We start from the raw sequence: 19,293 nt of genomic DNA, 5'->3' as shown, positions 1-19,293 counted from the left end.
TGTGTGTATATATATATATATATATATATATATACACACATACATACACACACACACACACACACACCTGATTATTCTTCAATTGCCCAATTCTCTTTTTGTCAGTAACATACCTGTAAAATATGAGGTACAGTAACAATTAATAGAATAAAATATCCAAGAATTAACATTAACATTAAACATATGCATTTATCAAATGTTCAAAACAATAAAATTAGTGTTTAGCTTTTGTAAAAAACCAAAGCTCTTAATTTAAAAAATCTGCAAAAATATAAAAACCTAGTTAGAATATCAGTTATCTGCAAGTGATGGAAAATTATCTTTATATTGACTAGTGACAAAGATTTTTCACATAATTAAATTACAATATGCATTTTGCATAAATGAGATGTTTTCCAAAAATTAAGAACAGTTCAGCGTTGTTAAAAATCTTATGAATATATTTCAAATCCTCTGAGTTATAAGTACATAGAAAGCTGGGATTTATTAACCTACAAGCAGAAAAATAGATCCTACCTTACAAAAAATAAGATGAATAGACTCAAATCAGATGATTTGATTGAATTTTCAAACCCAGACTTACTCTGCATACATATTTGAACATTATCATGGTTAATTAAAATTTTAAGGAAAGCTAAAAGTCAGCACATAGTTTTATTGTTCACTCAAAAACATTTAAGGTTCAACTTGATTTTCTTTCCAACCAATAGAAAATTACACAAGCAATGAATAATAACGTTTATAAAGTCACAACACAAACACATTTATTTATGCATTGCTAATCATATCAATAATATAATCAGTAATACTTAAAATTAAACTATCTAGTCTAATATGTTAGCTGATCAAAGTGAAAAATTGGGAGGTACCTCTGCCTAGAAATTTTTTTATCAGTGTTTTATTTCTAAAGTAATTAACTACATAAATTACCAATAACAAATTTTGGTTATAATTTTTATATGACACACATAAATGTTAAATATTGATATTTTGTATGTATGTAGTAAAACCTTTATAAAAACAAACCTTTAAATTTCCACCATGTTAGTTTTCTTCAGTTAACTCATGATAAATTATTTAATAGCCTTCTTCTAAAAGCAGTTAAGAAATACTTAAGTAAGTTTGATTATTGTGTTAGTTTTTTAAGGTTATGCATTTGTTAAGCCCTGGGAATCCTTACAGTTTTTAACAAAAGTATTATTTTGACACCTTTCCAATTAAAATAATGGTCTTAAATAACAGAAAGTGAAGCAGCTGTGAATTTGATATTTACTCAGCCAGTCACCTACATGCCCATAAAGAAAGAAGATTAAACAGTTTAACAACACACCCCTCATTTATTACTTGCATATACATAGAACATGTTTCAAGACCCCTTTCATTTTAAATCACAATTCTGTCTATGTATTGCTTTCTGACAACAAGAACTCTAACAACAATCACAGTTCAAAAGTTACAAAATATTGTTCCCTTTCTTGTTTCTGGAAGTCTTCCTTACTTGGGTAACCTACGAAGCAGCTTCATTTCATGTGTTAACCAGATTGCTGTTGAAAGCAGTGTCAGAGCCCCTGCCTGGTGTGATGCAGCTAAAACTTTCGGAACATAAAAAAGCAAAGTTGCAATTCCAAGGCTAACCTGGATACAGGAAGAACAGTTTTGAATTAATCACAATGAATTCCTAGCAACATATATAGTATTAATTGTATTTAATTACATTTATTTCATACACGATTAGGATCCAACAAAAGTTCACTGTATTTGATAAATGCTTTGGGTCTCGACATCACTTTAGAAGTGTTAATGAACAAGAAGGAAACTAACAAAGAGTAATTATTAGAAATAACTCTGCATCACAAATGGTGAAAAATAAGAGATATTTTAAATGTTTTCCTTAACAACATTTAACAAAGTATTCTTCTTCTTTCTTAAAATACTGAAAAGAATAACATATGACAAAAATTGGTTTACACCACATTAAAACTATTTACAGGCATGCAAACTGAGTAACAATATATCCAAGCTCTCAAGATTTAAAAAATACCGTACATATCTCTATAGATCTAAGACTCCAAACTTATACTATGTGCATTAGTAAGATAACCAAGAAGGCTGAAAAAAGCTTTAGTCTGTGAAAGGTTATCATATACTAGATGAGAATTTAAACTGAAGCAAAGGAATAGCAACTTGAAAAGTTTTTATATAGAGAATTAATAAAAACAACTTCAGAAAATGGGAAAATTTTATATTTTTATCATAAATTCACATGAGAGAATAACCCTTCCAACTTTCCTATACCATTTAACAGCTTGAAGGTTTGCATTTAAATTAATATGGAAGACAGACACAAGCAACAACTTTCATCTCTGGATGTGTTAACTGTCAGGAATGGATCCAGAATACCCATTATAATACACCATAAACAAACTTATACTAAATTATATTTAAATAAGGTGACTGGATGTTCTGGTTTTGTCATAACAGTCCTAGGTTTAGAAATGTTGTCCTAGTGTCCCAACAGATCCTTTTAGATACATAAGTGTTTTGGATTTCAATATTGTCAGTAATGTGTATCATTTCTTTTATACTTGTATCCAGTACTTTGAGCTCTGAGAGCCAAGAATGAACACACACACACATAATTGTTTTTCTTTTTAACTGAATAAGAAAGCTCATTACAACTAAGCCTAAGGCTATAAGACAGGCTGCTGCAGATACATGATGTCTCTGTTGGATACATCAAGACGAATTCTCTAAACAGCACATACTGTTTTCAAATGTCTTTCTTTTGCACTCACCAAAACAAAGAAAGACACTTAAATGCAAACAACAGGTGGTATTCATAGCCAATGTTTGATTTTCAAGTAGCAAGGCATTTATTTAAAGTAATGTAAATTTTTTATTTAACTCTTTCAGCACGGGTTCAGTTCCTAGGACCAATCTCGTAACCATTTTGTGCTTGTTATAGTTTCATGCTATAACTTTTAAATATTCAAATAGATATAACATTGTGTAAGCCCAGTTTTTGTGTCTTAATAACATTTTACTGTTCTACTCTAGGATTTTGTATATGTACATGTATTTTAAACTTAAGCTTTACCTCTTTTTCTAATTCATGATTTGAAATAACATTATTATAGTAAATTCACTACTTGATGTTTTCATTGCAATGAAAATTTAAGTAATTTACAATTATAATTGTGGGAAAGTACTGAATAATAAACAGATATAATCTTACTTGTAATGCTCCTACAACAAGGACATAATTCATAGCCATCCTTGCTCGTGGTGGCAGTGGTACTTTTCTTGAATATATCCACAAACCTAGTACCAAACAGGCCACAGTTTCACCCTGGTGAAGAGAGTATAATGAAAAACACCCCATGCTACAGTGAGATGTTTCTATAATACTGACAGTTAAGATCAAATTTATGTTTTAAAACAAAGATAAAATTTTGTAATATTCATAATTAGAGACATGAGCAACTAATCACTAACCAGAATTCTGTGATTAAACTGAACTGTGGTTGGGTTCTCAGTAACATTTCGTAGTTTTGGAGAGTACGCCAATATGTCAGAAGGAATCCAGCGGTCTGCAAATTTAGGAAATGAGTTGTAGACTAAACCAGCCTCAAGCCCAGCTACAAGAGCACCTAAAAATATTATATCACTAAAATTATTACAATCATAAACACAGAACACAAGTGTCATATTTTTAAATAAAGTTTCATATATACAGTTAATACAAAATTTCTAACTATTGAACCTGGAATAAAAATATTAAAACCATGATTTACCCAAAAGGAATGATAGTAAAGTTAATTAAAAAAAGAATAAATAATTGGTGTTAAATATAAATTAAGTAATACTGTATTATTAATTCTTAACCTAATATTCTAATTAGTAAATGACTTCAATAGTCTTGACAATAATTACAATTAATTTACTTAATCTAGTTCACACCATAAAAGTCATTGTTCAGGAATGTTGATGATATAAATAACATCTATACCACTACTACGTCCATCATATCCAAGCTATCCTGATAAAACCTGGTATTGAACAAAAGGCATTACTGGCACTGGATATGGCAAATGTAGTATTATGTTGGTTAGGATTTGTTCTAACAGTTATATGTTCCCAATTGTGTAGTTTTGTGTTTAACAACAACCAAATAAAAATATCTGACAGTTATATGCATCTGAAACATTATGTATCAATATTAAACTGTTACTACTGTAAACAGTGGCTTAGTAACATCTGGTACAAAGCTACTTATCTGGGAAGAAAGATATAAAAAAATTAGTTAGTATATAAATTTGTCTGTAAACAGTTGAAACCTTAAATTCTGAGAACTTAAAAAGTGAACGCAAAGAAGAATATGTTATAATATGTCAACTGTTAATCTTTAACAATTCACCTACTTAAAAGACTAAGTACTTATTCCAAATTCCAAAGGACTCACCAGAAAGTGCAGCCAAAAATATAACACCTTTTGTTGCATGTGCCATCATCCGAAACTTTCTCACCTGGGCTGTTACGTGTGTCTGTAAACCAAGGAAAAGTCATTTTATTTTTGATGTTGTGCTTTTACTAAATTTTCACTAACAGATTATACTAATGCATTAAAATTAGCTACACTGATCCCATGATAAAATGCCTATTATTCCATAATATATAGCAAAATATATAGAATCTCTGAAAGGTACATTATTGTCTAAGGGGTAAAAAGAGATTATGTAAGCAAACATAACTGTTTGAATGGTAAAAATGATTAGTTGTGATGGATGCATTACAGTCTTTGAAGAAATACAGATAAGTTTGAAAATTTTTTTTTATCTTGATGATGAGTTAGAGAGCCGAAAAAATTACGAAATTTACAGCTGAAAATTACATACATAAAATAACAAAAATATCTTCAAAGATTTGGTAGTTTAGTCAATTACAAAAGACAAAATGATCAATGAAGTCATCAAATCACCAAAGTAGAACTAGTTTCAATTCATGGAAAGATATGTCAAAACACACTAAAATCCCAAGTCATCTTTTAAACACACTTACTGCACAGAGAAATGGAAAGAATTTGCTCAAAGATTAATCTGGGAAAAACAAACAAAAAAATACTACAGACAGACTAACACAAACTCAGTATCAAACAAAGGTAAGATACTGGAGACCAGTGTTAGAATACCTTGTTGCAACTAAACAGAGTTGAACCGTGCACTTTTTAGTAATATGCAAGAACTCCACTCAGTGTACAGCTAAAACATTTTGGGGGATGGTTGAACTGATTGATAACTTTGATCGTATAATGCAGGAACATGTGAGAAGAAGTTCTGACAAACAAATTTCAAATCACTGTTTACGAATTCATATTTATAATGAACTAATATAGTTTATAGCCAATAAGTTTCTCAAAGACATTGTACGTAGAATAAGACAAGGGAATTACTTTTTCCCCTTACTCCTGGTTGTATACTAAACAAATGACAATTGTTGTAAGAATTGTACAGATTCAAGATCCAATTAACTATATAAAACATCACAGCAATTTATTTCATGCATTTTTGGATGTGTCAGAACTAGCTCTTACTCGTTCCATTGTCTAAATTTGAAGAACACAAGATTCAACTGGTTAGGCTTATAATAATGATAGTGAACAAGTGATATACAATTAAGAATTCTGTGGGAACATCCGAAAGCATTTGTTTCACTGTGTGAAGCACATAGTGTTAAATATGTCATGAAATCAGTTTGTAAACAATTGCAAAAACCTAATTTGGTGTACTGCAGTAGCTAATGCAAAGTACAATGCTGTAAAAGTATCAATGTAATTTAAAGTATTAATTCCCATTCTGCACGAATCCAAACAGGTGAGAAATTTTTCTGAAACAGAAGCATTAGTGAAAAAAATTCAGTCACATTAACTTGTAGTTTCAACTATTATTTAGTATCACATTCTTGTTGAAGTTATGTGAGTATACAAATGCAATTACTAGTAATAACATTAACATTAAAGGACAAAAGGGACATCCTATCCACTACATTAAACACAAAAAACTCAAAGCCAGCCCTTATCATTCAACTATTTATCACGTTTACCCTTAAATGAACTGTATCGACTACTTCTGAAGGCAACATGTTCCAAAGAATAACCACCCTGTTACAAATATAAAACTCTCTCTGCTGAAGTTGACTCCTTGGAAAATTTATACTTGTGTCCTCTTGTCTTATCATTATCATCATTAAATACAAAATAAAAAAAGATGAGGCATGAACACTATCAATTCCCTTAACAATCTTAAACATCTCAATCAAATCCTCTCTAACTCTTCTTTTTGTCAAGAGAAAATAAGTTTAGAGATCATAAACAATCTTCTATGACAACCTTTCCATCCTTGGTATCATTCTAGTGGCCCTATTCTGAACCATTTCCAACAATTCAATGTTCTTTTAAAGATATGGAGCCCAAGCTTCAGTGCTATAAATGTGGTCTAACCAATGACCTATATGCTGCAGTATAGCACCTGTCAACAACTAGAAATTTCTTAATTCACCATCACAAAACAGGCTCTCAATCACCACTCTTAACTGTTTTTCCTAGCTATACTAATGGTACTTTGTTTTCCAGTAGTCTCATTCTCTCTGAATGTTGATGAAGACCTTCCATTGTTGCCATTTTCACCTTACTAGTGCAAAGGAGGTTCGGTTAACCTGCCAGTAGAGATGAGCCAGATGTGATAAAGTGGCTTCTCTTGCAATCTTGTCACTTTCCTCCTAGCATGGCCTGGTACACACATCATTGCTATCTGCAATCCATCTGTGAACTAACCACTGTGACATGTATACAGTACAGCCTATGAGTCAGTCACAAATATTATTTTAGTGGCACTATCTGTTGTTCTTTGCTTTCAGCAATCAAGAGGAGAGCTTGTTTTATGGTTTCATCTCCATCTTTATGCCAATTGTGGTAAGCTGTAATGCTTCACTAGCCTTATCAAGAATGTTGTTGCTCCACGAGATGATGAACACCCAACCAACTCTTTTGCCATCTGTGGTTTAGGAACCATTTGTGATTATAATGAGAAATGAATGTCCATCATGGTCTTTGAATAGGTGTTGAAAGGTTATTTTTACTTCATCTTCTACCCAATCTCTACATTTTCTGTTTAGGCCAACTTACACAGACCAAAGTGTTCATTTCACCTGGGGGGTGCCCGAGATCTGGTGATAAACAATTATCTCAGTGATGGCTATATATTGGTGGTTACGAGAATGGTCAAAATGACCAAGTCTATATTCAGAGAACTGTTAAACACAAGACTATTTCACCTCCTGTAAAATATTCAGAAATCAAGTTGAGTGACATAACACTGCTGAACTTTTGATAGTTGACAGTTCCTGTAACAATTGTAGCTGGTTGAAAAAAGTTTCTCTAAGTTGAAGGTCAAAATTTATCTAAGATGAACCATATCTCAAAATAGGTTGTATGACCCTGACCAGACACTGATTAAATATTCCTTAAGTAAAGAACAAGATTATATTGATCTAATAGGTGGAATAATAATTGAAAAAGGTGCATAAAGTTGCCTTCAAGTAACTGTGTGAAACTTTAAAGTAACCTTTTTTTCTTTCTAAAAAGTATGCATTTTGTAAATATTATGTTAGCTTTGAAGTATGAGAAGGTAAACTTATTTTCTGAGGTGTAAACAGAAAGTATGTGAAAAGCAAATTTAAATTTCTAAACAGAATAGAAAAGAAGCAAAAATTAAACTTTATGAATGAGAGGTACACAGAAAATCTGTTGATGAACTTACTGTCTGAGGGGGTAGAAGATGTGAAAGCCCAGACCACAATAGGAGACTGTAGAAAACAAAAGCTGTTCCAAGATGAGCAGCAAGACGGTAATGACTAACTCGTGGGACAGCATCTGGTCCTTCCTTCTCTTCCAACCCACTCTTTACCATATACCAACCTAACAGTCCCTGATGAGTGAAATTAACATCAATGGATGTGAAGTATAAAACTCATAAGCACCTATGCATAGTGCAAGTACAGATAAACATCTACATACATTTCCTTACAAGTAAATAATTTCAGTATAGTAAACACAGAAAGAGTTATTTGTCCAATAAATTGTCAGTAAATGAAGACAGACTATAATACTAATAAATGTTTCTAATAAACATTTGAGACTACGACATTAGTATTGGTGATTTATATTATCATATAGAAAATGACATTGTCACTTACCCACATTCCAGTGCACATCAATTACACCTGTGTGAATTTTTCTGATTAAAAAGATTTGTAATACCACTATACTTAATCTCCATGTGTCATATGTTACCATAAATTGTATGTTAATGAAAGAAAAATCTGTTTATGGAAAAACATGTTACCAAACTGTATGTTAATGATGTTTTTTTAATGCTTTTCTGATCACTACAAGACAATCTAGTCATATTCTAAATGGATTATGAATTAAGTAAAAATACTATCATTAACAATTGTATACAAGTATTGGTCTTTTCAACCCATTGGTATTTTTATAAAACTTGCAAGTACATTTCAAATTTGATTATCATTTGTTTTGACACTAGAATTGAAGCACAGAACTGATTATATTAAGTCCTTGTAAATGAAACAAACACAAGGACAGCCAACAACTGTAAAATATTATATTTCAATTTATATGCAACTATTAATTCATTCCTCAAAACTCTTAACAGAAGGTTATTTCTAAATATTTATTATATTTTCTTCACCGAAAGAGATGGCAAAAGCTTAAACTGTATTTTATGTGGCCCATACAAATAAACACATCAACAACTCTAGCTCATTGAACACTGAACATACCCACGTGCATGTTTAACCCTCTCACAACAGGTAGGTCAAAGTGCACATGAGAGTTACATATAAAGTTTAACTAAACTACTTTATTATCAACATACATGAATAAATTTGGCACCAAAATGTAGTTAATAAAAAAAAGTTTTAATATTACACAATTTCAAGTTCTTAATTTTATAAGAAAATATTTTAAAATATCCTCAATCTGAAAAATGGAATTTCATGTACATTATTCATTATAAGATAGATAATACTAAGACAAAGTCTAATTTTTATAGTATTCAATCTTATTTGTTTATGAAATCAAACTGGAAAATCAGACCCACTTGCCATGCCCACCTGTCACATCCTCTCTTTCACAAATTGCCAATAATTTTTCCTGATGTTTTATACTAAATCATTTATAACCAATAGAAAGGCAAAGTTTTAATATATCAAATGATGTATAATTCTAGATTGTTTTCAGTACAGAGCATTGTCAATTTCATCTTAAGTTTGAAAGTTTATATTGTGGTGGTCAGATTGAGCAACAAAGAGAATTAAGTTCTTCTTGTCTTAGATAGAAAACCAGTTACATTATAATAGTTATAGGACATTGCTTGTTTTGTACATGTTATATTCTGTGTTCTTAGGTGCATTATTTAAATAACTAAAAATCATTAGTGTATTAGTACCATCATTATGAAAAAACAGGCTTAAAGTTCATCGGCAAGCAACAGCAAAAAAAAACAAGAGGTCAAAGGTAAGTACTATATTTTTTGTTTTTCATCATATTCTTTATCTATGGTTATGAAAGTAACTATTATGTAAAAATGAGAAACTTTTTAAGTTAGGTTAGATAAGATAATGAAAAAATAGCTCATGGTCTATGTCGTTCAATATGGTAAAGTGAGCTACATTCACTGAGTAATTTACAACTTGTATAGCAGGATTAGTAGTTAGATATGGTTCAAAAGGTAATAATATAAAATATACACAATTCTAGTTTTCTGTTACAAACTGCAGTTATTCTAGAAAGAAAAAAGGGGTAATTTAGATGTATTTCATATTTTCTTATGGTGGTTACAAGGTTGGTCAAATTAACTGAGTCCATATACAGTTAGAGAAAACAACAGATAAAATATAAAGTTTCACTGAAATAAAAAAGTTTGATATATATTTAGGTGATTTTAGAGATAACGCAATTGAAATTTGACAATCTTCAGATCAAGAAAAGTATTTTTAATCTTAACATGAAAATCACTTTGCATTGGGAACAGTCAACATTCTGACTCCATATATTCATGGACAAAACTGATTTTTTGTATACTTGTAATGTTTACTGAAAGTTTGCCAATTTTCATGAAGATACATAAAACATATTAGAAACTCTGATGGTTACTTTGTGGTTGCAAGGTCAGTCACATCGACTGACCAAGATGGAAAGAGTTAATGTTTAAATCACATAAATACCAGGGAAAAGTTGTATTACTTTAATGTAAAAACATGACTGCTTGATTATAATGAAGTAGGGGTGCATCTTTCTCAACCTATATGTTTGTCACGCACACTAAATCTTGGAGGTTTTTTTTAAAACAATTTAAAATTATGTTTTACAGTAACAATTTAATATGGGAATTTTTTTTTGTGATCCATTATCTATTCATGTAGATGACAGAAGCCTGATTGATATATCACTTACCAATCTTAGCTACTGATGAATCTATACAAGAGTTTGCAGAAAAGAAAATCATATCTAGAACTGCATACAGATTATTATATTTTTTCCATTTACATGAAACAAAATACTGAGAATCATCTTGAATATTATAAATGGAAAACACATTTCTAATCTAAGTTAAAAGCACAGAATACTTACAAAATGTATTGTTTGTGTATATCTTGTCATGAATATTTACAAACCACCAGAAAAGTTACATATTAGGAATCAAATGTATCTCTATTTGTGATATAAAAAGAAGTTATATATAAGGTTGATCAAATTAATTACATTACTAATACTTTTGAGAGCTATCCATCCTAACAATCCCTGAGAATGGGATTAATATCATTTATTGTGTTCTAAGAAAGATATTAAATGACCATTTATTAGTCTAGTATGTAATTTCAGCTATTCATGTCAGTTAACTTCTTACTTGGAAGGCCAAAAGCCCAGCAAAAGCAACAACTCGTGGTTTCATGGCTTTGGAAAAGTAACCTTTATACCAAAAATATGCAGCAGGTAAGAAAAAGATGGCTCCAATACTTCGTCCAGACATTCGATGGACATACTCCATGTACCAGATCTTCTTAAACTCCTGTAGCGTCATTTCATGGTTCATCCTATGAAAGAACAAGCAATTATTTGACATTCCAAAACTATGCACACAGTTTCCTTTCACATACTGCACAGCCTATTTTCTGTGCAAAATTTTTATTATTAGATGTTTTACCATTTATGGTACAATGTTATTAGCTCTGAACATGTTCAGTAACACAACTTATAAATAGAAACAGAATATTTGTGAGAGCAAAAGCTTTTACGAAAATTTTCTTAATAGAAAAAATAATGTTCATGAATGATTTTGCTGTTTACCATACAAGTTCATTTTTAGTAATGTGTCAACTGAATTTTATGTTGAAATCTTGAAGTCTATCAAACCAGTTTCGTAGCATTGATGGAGCTCTGCTCTAGCACCTGGAATTGGAGCCAAGTCTCGACACTTCAAAATCTAACAATATGGAAATGGGTCTTGGGAAGTTTATAATAGGCTAATATTGGTCCTATTCCTGTGCCAAGGAGCAGAGGGCAAGAAATAACAAATTTTGAGAGCTGCATTAAAATCAAAGTTCTGAATATTCTGGAGCCTCTAAGACTCCAGAATGTCACAAAGTTAGAGCACTGTCTTAAAATAAAAGCTATAATTTCTCACTGAACTAAATCCTCAAATTTGTGCATGTTCAAAAAAGATGTTAAATATTGCAAGTAAATTATTATGGGTCATGACCAATATAAAAATGATCAGACTTCGGAAACAAGTTGCATTAAAGCAATATTTTTTTTAAACTTTCATATGATGTTAGCACAGTTCTTAATTTTAAACATGCCAAATATGAGTGAAGTAATTTATTTATACTTAACTGTAAGTATGGCACTCACAAAAACAAGAATATTGAAAATTTCTAATTTAACTATATATTATGCCCCATGATTTTCAAAGAAGCCTGGGTTTCTTCTGTTCCTAGTCTAAATTTATTCCATGTTTAAAATAAAAAATATTGCACATTTTGGAGAAGTTTGGACACCATCTATGTGGTCCACCCCAAAACTGAATGTTTCAATTCATGAAAATGATGTGCATAATATGAAATAATACCCAAAATTTAAAGGGCTGAAACTCTTTCATGAAGTATTTTATTCTAAATAAAAGGAAATTACAGCAACATTTCTGCAACTATATGAATCATTATAACTCATTTTTTAATGAAATAAAACTTGTATTTGTATGCATAAATTGCCATTACTGCAGTATTTTGATAAAATGATAAGCATTAAAACAGTTTCACTGTACCCCTATGCAGGTTTCGTTTCTTCTTTCGATCTTGTTCAACCACTTGTGGCATGTTCTTCATTTTTGGTTAACATCAAAATATCTGAGCTGAGTTTCACCCCTTGTTCGGCACAATCATTGATGACATTCAGAGCCTAATATGCTTGATATGCAGCAGATTGTGGCCAATCTTTAACATTTTCTGTTAGAAACTCATGGCTGAGCTGTAGAATTGAAATATGTACCAGAAGTTTGGCCCAACCAAATCTACAAGGGTTTTTTACAGAGTGATAGCATCTGGAAATCTGGGCTTGCCAAATTCCATTCCAAAGCCCTCTTTTGGTGTGTGCAGGTTATTCTTCCAATGGCACTTTGTTGCTGAAGATTGCAAGAAGCACCATTTTTGCAATTAGGTACCAAAGATGCTGTTGAAATGCTTGAACCGCACTCCTTGAAACCACTGGGTTCACAGCCTCACATGTCAACAGATGAAAGTACAGCTTCAGATCAAGCCAGGGAGCATCAGCAGCAAAAATGAAGGTCATCCACCAGAAGCTGTAGATAAGGGTGGCAAAGTTCAGGAAATCCTTCACCTTTGAGACCTGTTGTTTTGTGGTAATTGTGCCAGGAGGCAGTTGTTAAATTTACTGCTCAAACAAACAGATTTTAATAGAATACAGTAACTTTGCCATCCATCTAGCCTTGTGCAGTGCACCTGGTCATTTGAATGTATCTGTCTGTCCATCAACTTCTCCACCTAGAAACACTGTACACAGCTCAACAAACTCCTGGCAATCATCTTTTCATAATTTGAGTTCAGAGTGAGTGATCTTAAGAACATTGGCTTTGAAGTCCTTAATCATACTGCACACCTCCCCACTAAATGTTATTGGGTTGAATCGTGAAAATGGCTGATCACTACTATGTGCCAGCAGTTCAAAGTTCTTGCAAAACTGAGAGAAGAGTGTGATTTCTGGTGAGTTGGAAACTTCAATTTGTAGGTCATTGAACACATGAGAGAAGGTAACCTCTACATCTACAACATGATGTTGACAGCCTGACCACACGAGTGCCTGGCTGAGGTGCTGCTGGATTGTCACATATGCTGCAGTGACATGCTCAGTGTTGAATGGTATTGAATAGAATGCCATATTGATAATAGAGTCTGTGCAGTGCTATGAATCCAGCAAGTTAGCTGTCAGTTCAGTAAAGATATTACCAGACTTTTGATCTATGCTATGTTGGTATGATGGAACACCAAGAAGTTTCATTTCATGTATATTTCCTACCACAATGGTAAAATACTCTTCAGTTACATTTTGGTTAGATAGTGAGATTTGAATTCCAGTGCAGAGTGGTGAGCTTTGGAGGACCCCACTGTTTCTTGCAAGATGTTGCTACAATATGTCCAACCTGATGCCGTGATTTATCACCGCTTGCGTATGGTGTTGAAACTTTAGAAGGATTATCGCCTACCTCTTCTATCGGAGCTTCTGTAAAGACAGCCTGTTGGACTGGAGTTATTTTCATGATTGTTGTCAGTGAAACAAGTTTAGGTCTAAGCAAAATATCATGTGGAATGAAAGCTGTTGTCCCAGTATGGACACTGTGGCAATGACCCCTTGGAGAACTGGCTGATAAGGCTGTAGCTGCACTCTCACTTTTACACATGCTGGATTCATCAGTGATGTTTCTGAAACTATTTGATACAAAGGCCATTTCCTGGTGCACTTTCTCTCACCTGTCTGCCTCAGACTGTTTACATGCCTTTGCATTGGAGTTTGCCAGCTAACACCTTCTCATGGGGCCCAAATGTTTCTGTACAGTCACCCTTCATTGACTGCACAAAGCTCAAGTGTTCTGGATTTTTGATGAGCTGTTCAGCATTGGCAGGTCACAGTAGAAAAGTCTGAGCTAATTTACTTTCCAGTTGTTGCACCTTCTCAAGAGAAGCTGAAACTAATTGCCATTTGATGAGTATGTCCCTGACCTTGGCATTGTTATCGAGAACCTTAATCGTCTTCTCATAGGCTTTGCACTCCGAAATCATGGGAGTATTTGTTTTCTCATAAAGTGTAGTTGATTTTCACCTGGTACGATTTTCTGCTCAACCCTCTTTTATAGACCACATCAAGCAGTGCAACACTTGGCAACTTGTTGGAAAATGTGAGCCAGTTATTTGTGCATCATTCTCTGTGATACCGCTCCCCAGGCTGAAGATGGCTGCTGACTGCTGTATCATTGGAGTTGTTTTGTGAGTGGTGGAAGTTGGTGAGTGTATGTGAGATGATGCTGCCACTGTCATTGAAGTTGCAGGACTTTATATTGAAGATGTTGATGGTTCAACTATGCTTTGCTTGTAACCATTCATCTCATCATCCATCATCTGAAAATAAGTATGAAATATAACTTCAGTCATAATATGAAAACAGAGTAGACACTAGACAGGCTGCATAAGAATATGGATAATGAAGTGTACCAGATTTGATGGTAATAGAATACAACAACATATCTAGTCTGGGCATAGTCAGAATGGGTGCTTAGCATAACCAAAATGTGTAAAAAATTTCCTGAAGGCCTGGTAAATCATTGCTTCATCCTCTATAAAAAATATATTTCACATACCACCAACTGGATACTGAATACAGCAACCTATAGCGCAGGTTTAGGCTGGTCAATTCACAGCTCAACACTAATAGATCAGCAATTGTATGGAGTTCTTGCCACCAATTTGCTGTGATTTTGAAGAAAATGGTGAGAATGAAAACTAAAGTAGCCAAACTGGACACCAAACCTGAAAATTGATGTTGTCAGAATAAAGCTGTCCTTATGATTCTGATACATTTCTTTTAGGCTGTATAATGGATAAATCAGTGCTAAGGTTATTGTGATACAAATAAACCTGAGGCGGACCCCCTAAATAAGTCCAGAATTAGAAAACATATTCTAGTACTTCTGTTTTTAGCTAACAGAATATTTTAGTACAAGGGACAATGTACTTGCTAAACACTGGGGCATTTGATGCACCCTATTACACACAGAGTAACAATTTCTTTCAATCTAATTAAATGCAACTGAACAGACATAACATAAAAATACTACATAGGTTAAAACTAAAATAGTTCAGAAAAATGCTGATTAAACTTAGTACTATAAAATTAAAGTCTATGAGAGAATATGACCTGTTTACAAGTCATTGTAACAAAGCTTGCATATACAAGCTTTACAAATACAATTCATAATTAATAATAGAATTGATACAAGATGAGTTTGGATAAGTGAATCCTGACTGTAAGCTAATGAACTTTCCTTGTTAACTCTTTCAGCATGGGCATTTTGTGCTTGTTATAGTTTTCATGATATAACTTTTAAGTTAGTAAGCGCATCTTCACAAAATTTTGCAGATTATCAGTAAACATTATGGGGCTTTTGCATGCAAAATATCAGATTTTTGTTATTAAGTTTAAAATTTTTTTAAAGTAATATTTTTCTCATGCCTTTTTTCTTTTAGCATGTTGACTATACAACATGCAAAGCAATTTTGATTTTAAGATTAAAAATACTTTTTATGCATCAGAAAATTTTCAAATTTCACATGCAAAATCTTTATAATGTCTAGATAATTATCAAATGTTTCTTAAGAAAAAACTTTTTTATTGTATCCGTTATTTTCACTAACACATCTCTGTATGGGTTCAGTTGATTTGACCGATCTCGTAACCACCATAAAAAATTAAGAAATAAATACAAATTATGCTTTTTTTTGTTGTAAAATGACAAAAAATTATAACATGAAATCACAAGTGTTTAGTCTAAATAGCTTAAATCTCATAACATTATACATTTATATATAATTATTATTTTTATTATATTGACTTTCCAGCCATTCCTGGCTAACATTACAGAAGTTGCAATGACGTGGCACACATTCACTTGTGTTACCGTATCCAACAATATAAAACTGGCCTTTACAAAGTGACCTGTCTTGGCTATGTTTTAGTAGACTAGTATTTTGTAAAATATGGTCATTTATTAGATAGAATATATTATATATGTATATACATTATTACTATATACAAATAAGTTATTAAACTTTATTCTTAAAACATAGAACAGTAAATAAAGAAGTATAGCAAACAATTATCTCTTCTAGTTATGAACTTTGTATTAGTTTCATGATTACCGTAGGTTGCCATGTGGAGGATATGAAACAAAATAATTTTTCTTAGGTTTTATATATATATACATACACGTTTGAAATAACCAAAAAATCATAAATTACTATATCAATACCAAAGAATTCCACTAATTTATCAAGCTTAGTAACTAAGCTGTATTTAGGTCTAAAAAAATATGGAATTTTGAGCTCACTAAATACTTACCTTCCAAGCTTGAAATCTTGTATCAAAAGAACGAGATTGACACCCTAATACTTAAAAATAGCTAAAAAAGCCACTAGGGGGACATTCTGAGGTTTTGATTGGTTATTTACATGTCATAGACAGAAGTAGGTGTACATAAGGAAGTGTTTCCAAAAATCAAAAGAGGTGGGCAAGTCCACTCTGTTTGAATCAGTAAATATAGTGATATCTCAGCAAATAGAAATGATAAGATGTTCTTATTTTATTCTAGCTTGTCAATATTGGTAATTTGAGTTCCTAATTCGTATTGAAATATAGACTTTGTATTTGGACATCACAAACATCTAATTTGAACCAGTGCTGCATTCAACATACTACATGACACACAAAAATCAATATTTTTTTTTTTAATATTTACTTTTAAATTAAGAAATTAACTAATGTATAATACAAACATTTGAATTATAATTTACAAGTTGATACCAAATTTATAGACATAAATTCATAGAATAGTCGCTCAATAAAATTTTGAAAGTAAGTCAACAAACGAGATGACATGGCCTTTGACCCATGATGATAGGGTTAATGGCTCTGAGACAACTGAGGATTAAACCAAAATTGAAATCTCTCAGTATACATTTATAATACTTACAATTTGTACTCTGGATACTGCTGATATTTGTGAAATTCTTCTTCCCACTGCTTATCTGTCTTGGGAGGAAACTCCTTAAAAGGGTGCCAATCAATCATAGAAAGGCCTGACTTGGTTAATCTGATATAAACGAGTACAAAGTTTTAACACATTCACATAAGTTAACAATCTTCAACACCTAAAAAACTAAATATGTAAACATATAATAATATAAAAATAATTAAAGGGAGTTTTAAAGTAAAAACAGAGTACAGATGAGAATGGAAAGGGTAAGAAACATGAAGACTGTTAAATCATTAAACACCTGAGTGGTAGGTGAGGAAGGGTACTGTAGGCTTAACAATTTAATCTCATTTCATATTTTTCAAAGTAAAATTCATTTACTTTATCATTGTTTTCTCACTTCAAAACCTTTATCATGATTATGAATTTTTAACATGATGACCCTACATAGTTCAAACCAGAGATGAGAATCATCAAACTTGTTTACAGCAGTAATGATAAAAATTACAATTTCCTAAAATGAGCCATCCTTCTTATGGAGATCTCAAAGATTGTACCAACTGCGTCAAGTATTAAAAATATTTTTTTCTATTGTAGTCTCTGTGTGTGTGTGTGTGTGTGTGATATTATTCTATATTGGCCCAATGATGTGGTTTAAACTATTATCAGACTTACTGTGATATACCATCATGTACATCACTACTAAATGTCACACCTCATCAATAAACTGCAATTTTCACACAAAATTAAACCTAACTTCTCTAAAAGTTTCTATTGAAATCACATTATTATTAAAAAACACCACCACTCTCCAATAAAGAAAAAGCAGAAATTCAAACCTTCTCCAAAAATTCTTATGCTTGACAGAGTTGCATGTTTATAAGAGCTTAAATATCAACTTCCTACTTTTTCACTTTAAATAAACTGATTCCATAATTGTGCAAATTTTGAAACATTTCTTCCTTCACTAGTAAGTTTACAAATATACATACAAGCAATACTGGGAGAAAAGTTACTCTTTTTATCATTTTTCACTAAATACTTCTGCAACCATAACTCAATATATAATAATACTAACACTATACCAGTAAAGAATATTCACTTAAAGTAAGTTTGGTACTATTACCTAGTCACACCGCCTAAAACAACAGTTCCAAACACCATCCCACTACACACCATAAGCCAACTTCCAACAACTTTTTGAGCTTTGGATGAGATTTCTGTAAAAGGTTGTGGAGAAACTACTGTAACTGATCCTCTTGTCAAGACCTTAAGTTTGTGGAGTACCTGAAATCATACATGATGCTTTGCTAAAATTGTGTGATTCCAGAATGAATAACAGATAATTTCACTTAGATATTAAGAAACAAGAAGTATTCAATATAAATATGCCAACTGACTGCAGTTGAACAATACTTATAATGAAATAGCGTCACACAGGTATCAAATAATAATTGGAAAGAAATTCAATATGTGCTTTACCTTTGGACTAGATGTTGGAAAATGATACCATGCTTTCCATGTATTCTGCCCACTTATACCAAAAGCATTTCTTGAGTTGCTCAGAAATGAGTTATGAATTATCTGAAATAAAATCATATAATTTGATAAAGTCTCTGTACACTTACAAATAAAATAACATAAAGGAAAGCAAGTAATATTAAAGCCACTAATTAACTATCCTATTCATACTTGGAAAAGTATTTATCATTTAATATCCAAAAAACAAAAAGAAGTCTGTATCAAAACATCATTCACCTAATAATGGCTGGAGACGGCTTAAATGGGTAATGAAGAAAAACTTTAATATAAGTTTAACATGACAGCAAATGTACAACGTTTCGACAAGGTTTTGTCATCATCATTGGTACCTGATGATGACAAAACCTTGTCGAAA

General features: G+C 31.8%; 1 protein-coding gene across 4 annotated transcripts in view; it reads right to left on the bottom strand.

Moving 5' to 3' along the window:
• Positions 1 to 635: 635 nt before the first annotated feature.
• The window catches only part of LOC106459590 (cytochrome c oxidase assembly protein COX15 homolog), a 21,916-nt gene continuing 3,258 nt past the window's right edge, over positions 636 to 19,293 (bottom strand). For all 4 annotated transcript variants that reach the window (XM_013919219.2, XM_013919220.2, XM_013919218.2 and 1 more), the window contains exons 3-11: positions 18,879 to 18,980; positions 18,523 to 18,683; positions 17,394 to 17,513; positions 10,986 to 11,172; positions 7,815 to 7,982; positions 4,463 to 4,544; positions 3,496 to 3,650; positions 3,236 to 3,349; positions 636 to 1,635 (exon numbers count right to left, since the gene is read on the bottom strand). In XM_013919219.2, coding sequence (XP_013774673.1) covers positions 1,495 to 1,635; positions 3,236 to 3,349; positions 3,496 to 3,650; positions 4,463 to 4,544; positions 7,815 to 7,982; positions 10,986 to 11,172; positions 17,394 to 17,513; positions 18,523 to 18,683; positions 18,879 to 18,980 — 1,230 coding nt within the window. In that variant the 3' untranslated portion in view covers positions 636 to 1,494. The remainder of the gene's footprint in view (positions 1,636 to 3,235; positions 3,350 to 3,495; positions 3,651 to 4,462; positions 4,545 to 7,814; positions 7,983 to 10,985; positions 11,173 to 17,393; positions 17,514 to 18,522; positions 18,684 to 18,878; positions 18,981 to 19,293) is intronic.

Source organism: Limulus polyphemus, unplaced genomic scaffold (assembly GCF_000517525.1).
Source record: "Limulus polyphemus unplaced genomic scaffold, Limulus_polyphemus-2.1.2 Scaffold633, whole genome shotgun sequence".
In the NCBI taxonomy this organism is placed as follows: domain Eukaryota; kingdom Metazoa; phylum Arthropoda; class Merostomata; order Xiphosura; family Limulidae; genus Limulus; species Limulus polyphemus.
Note: the sequence above shows the minus strand (reverse complement) of the source record. Positions and strands in the feature narration are given on the sequence as shown.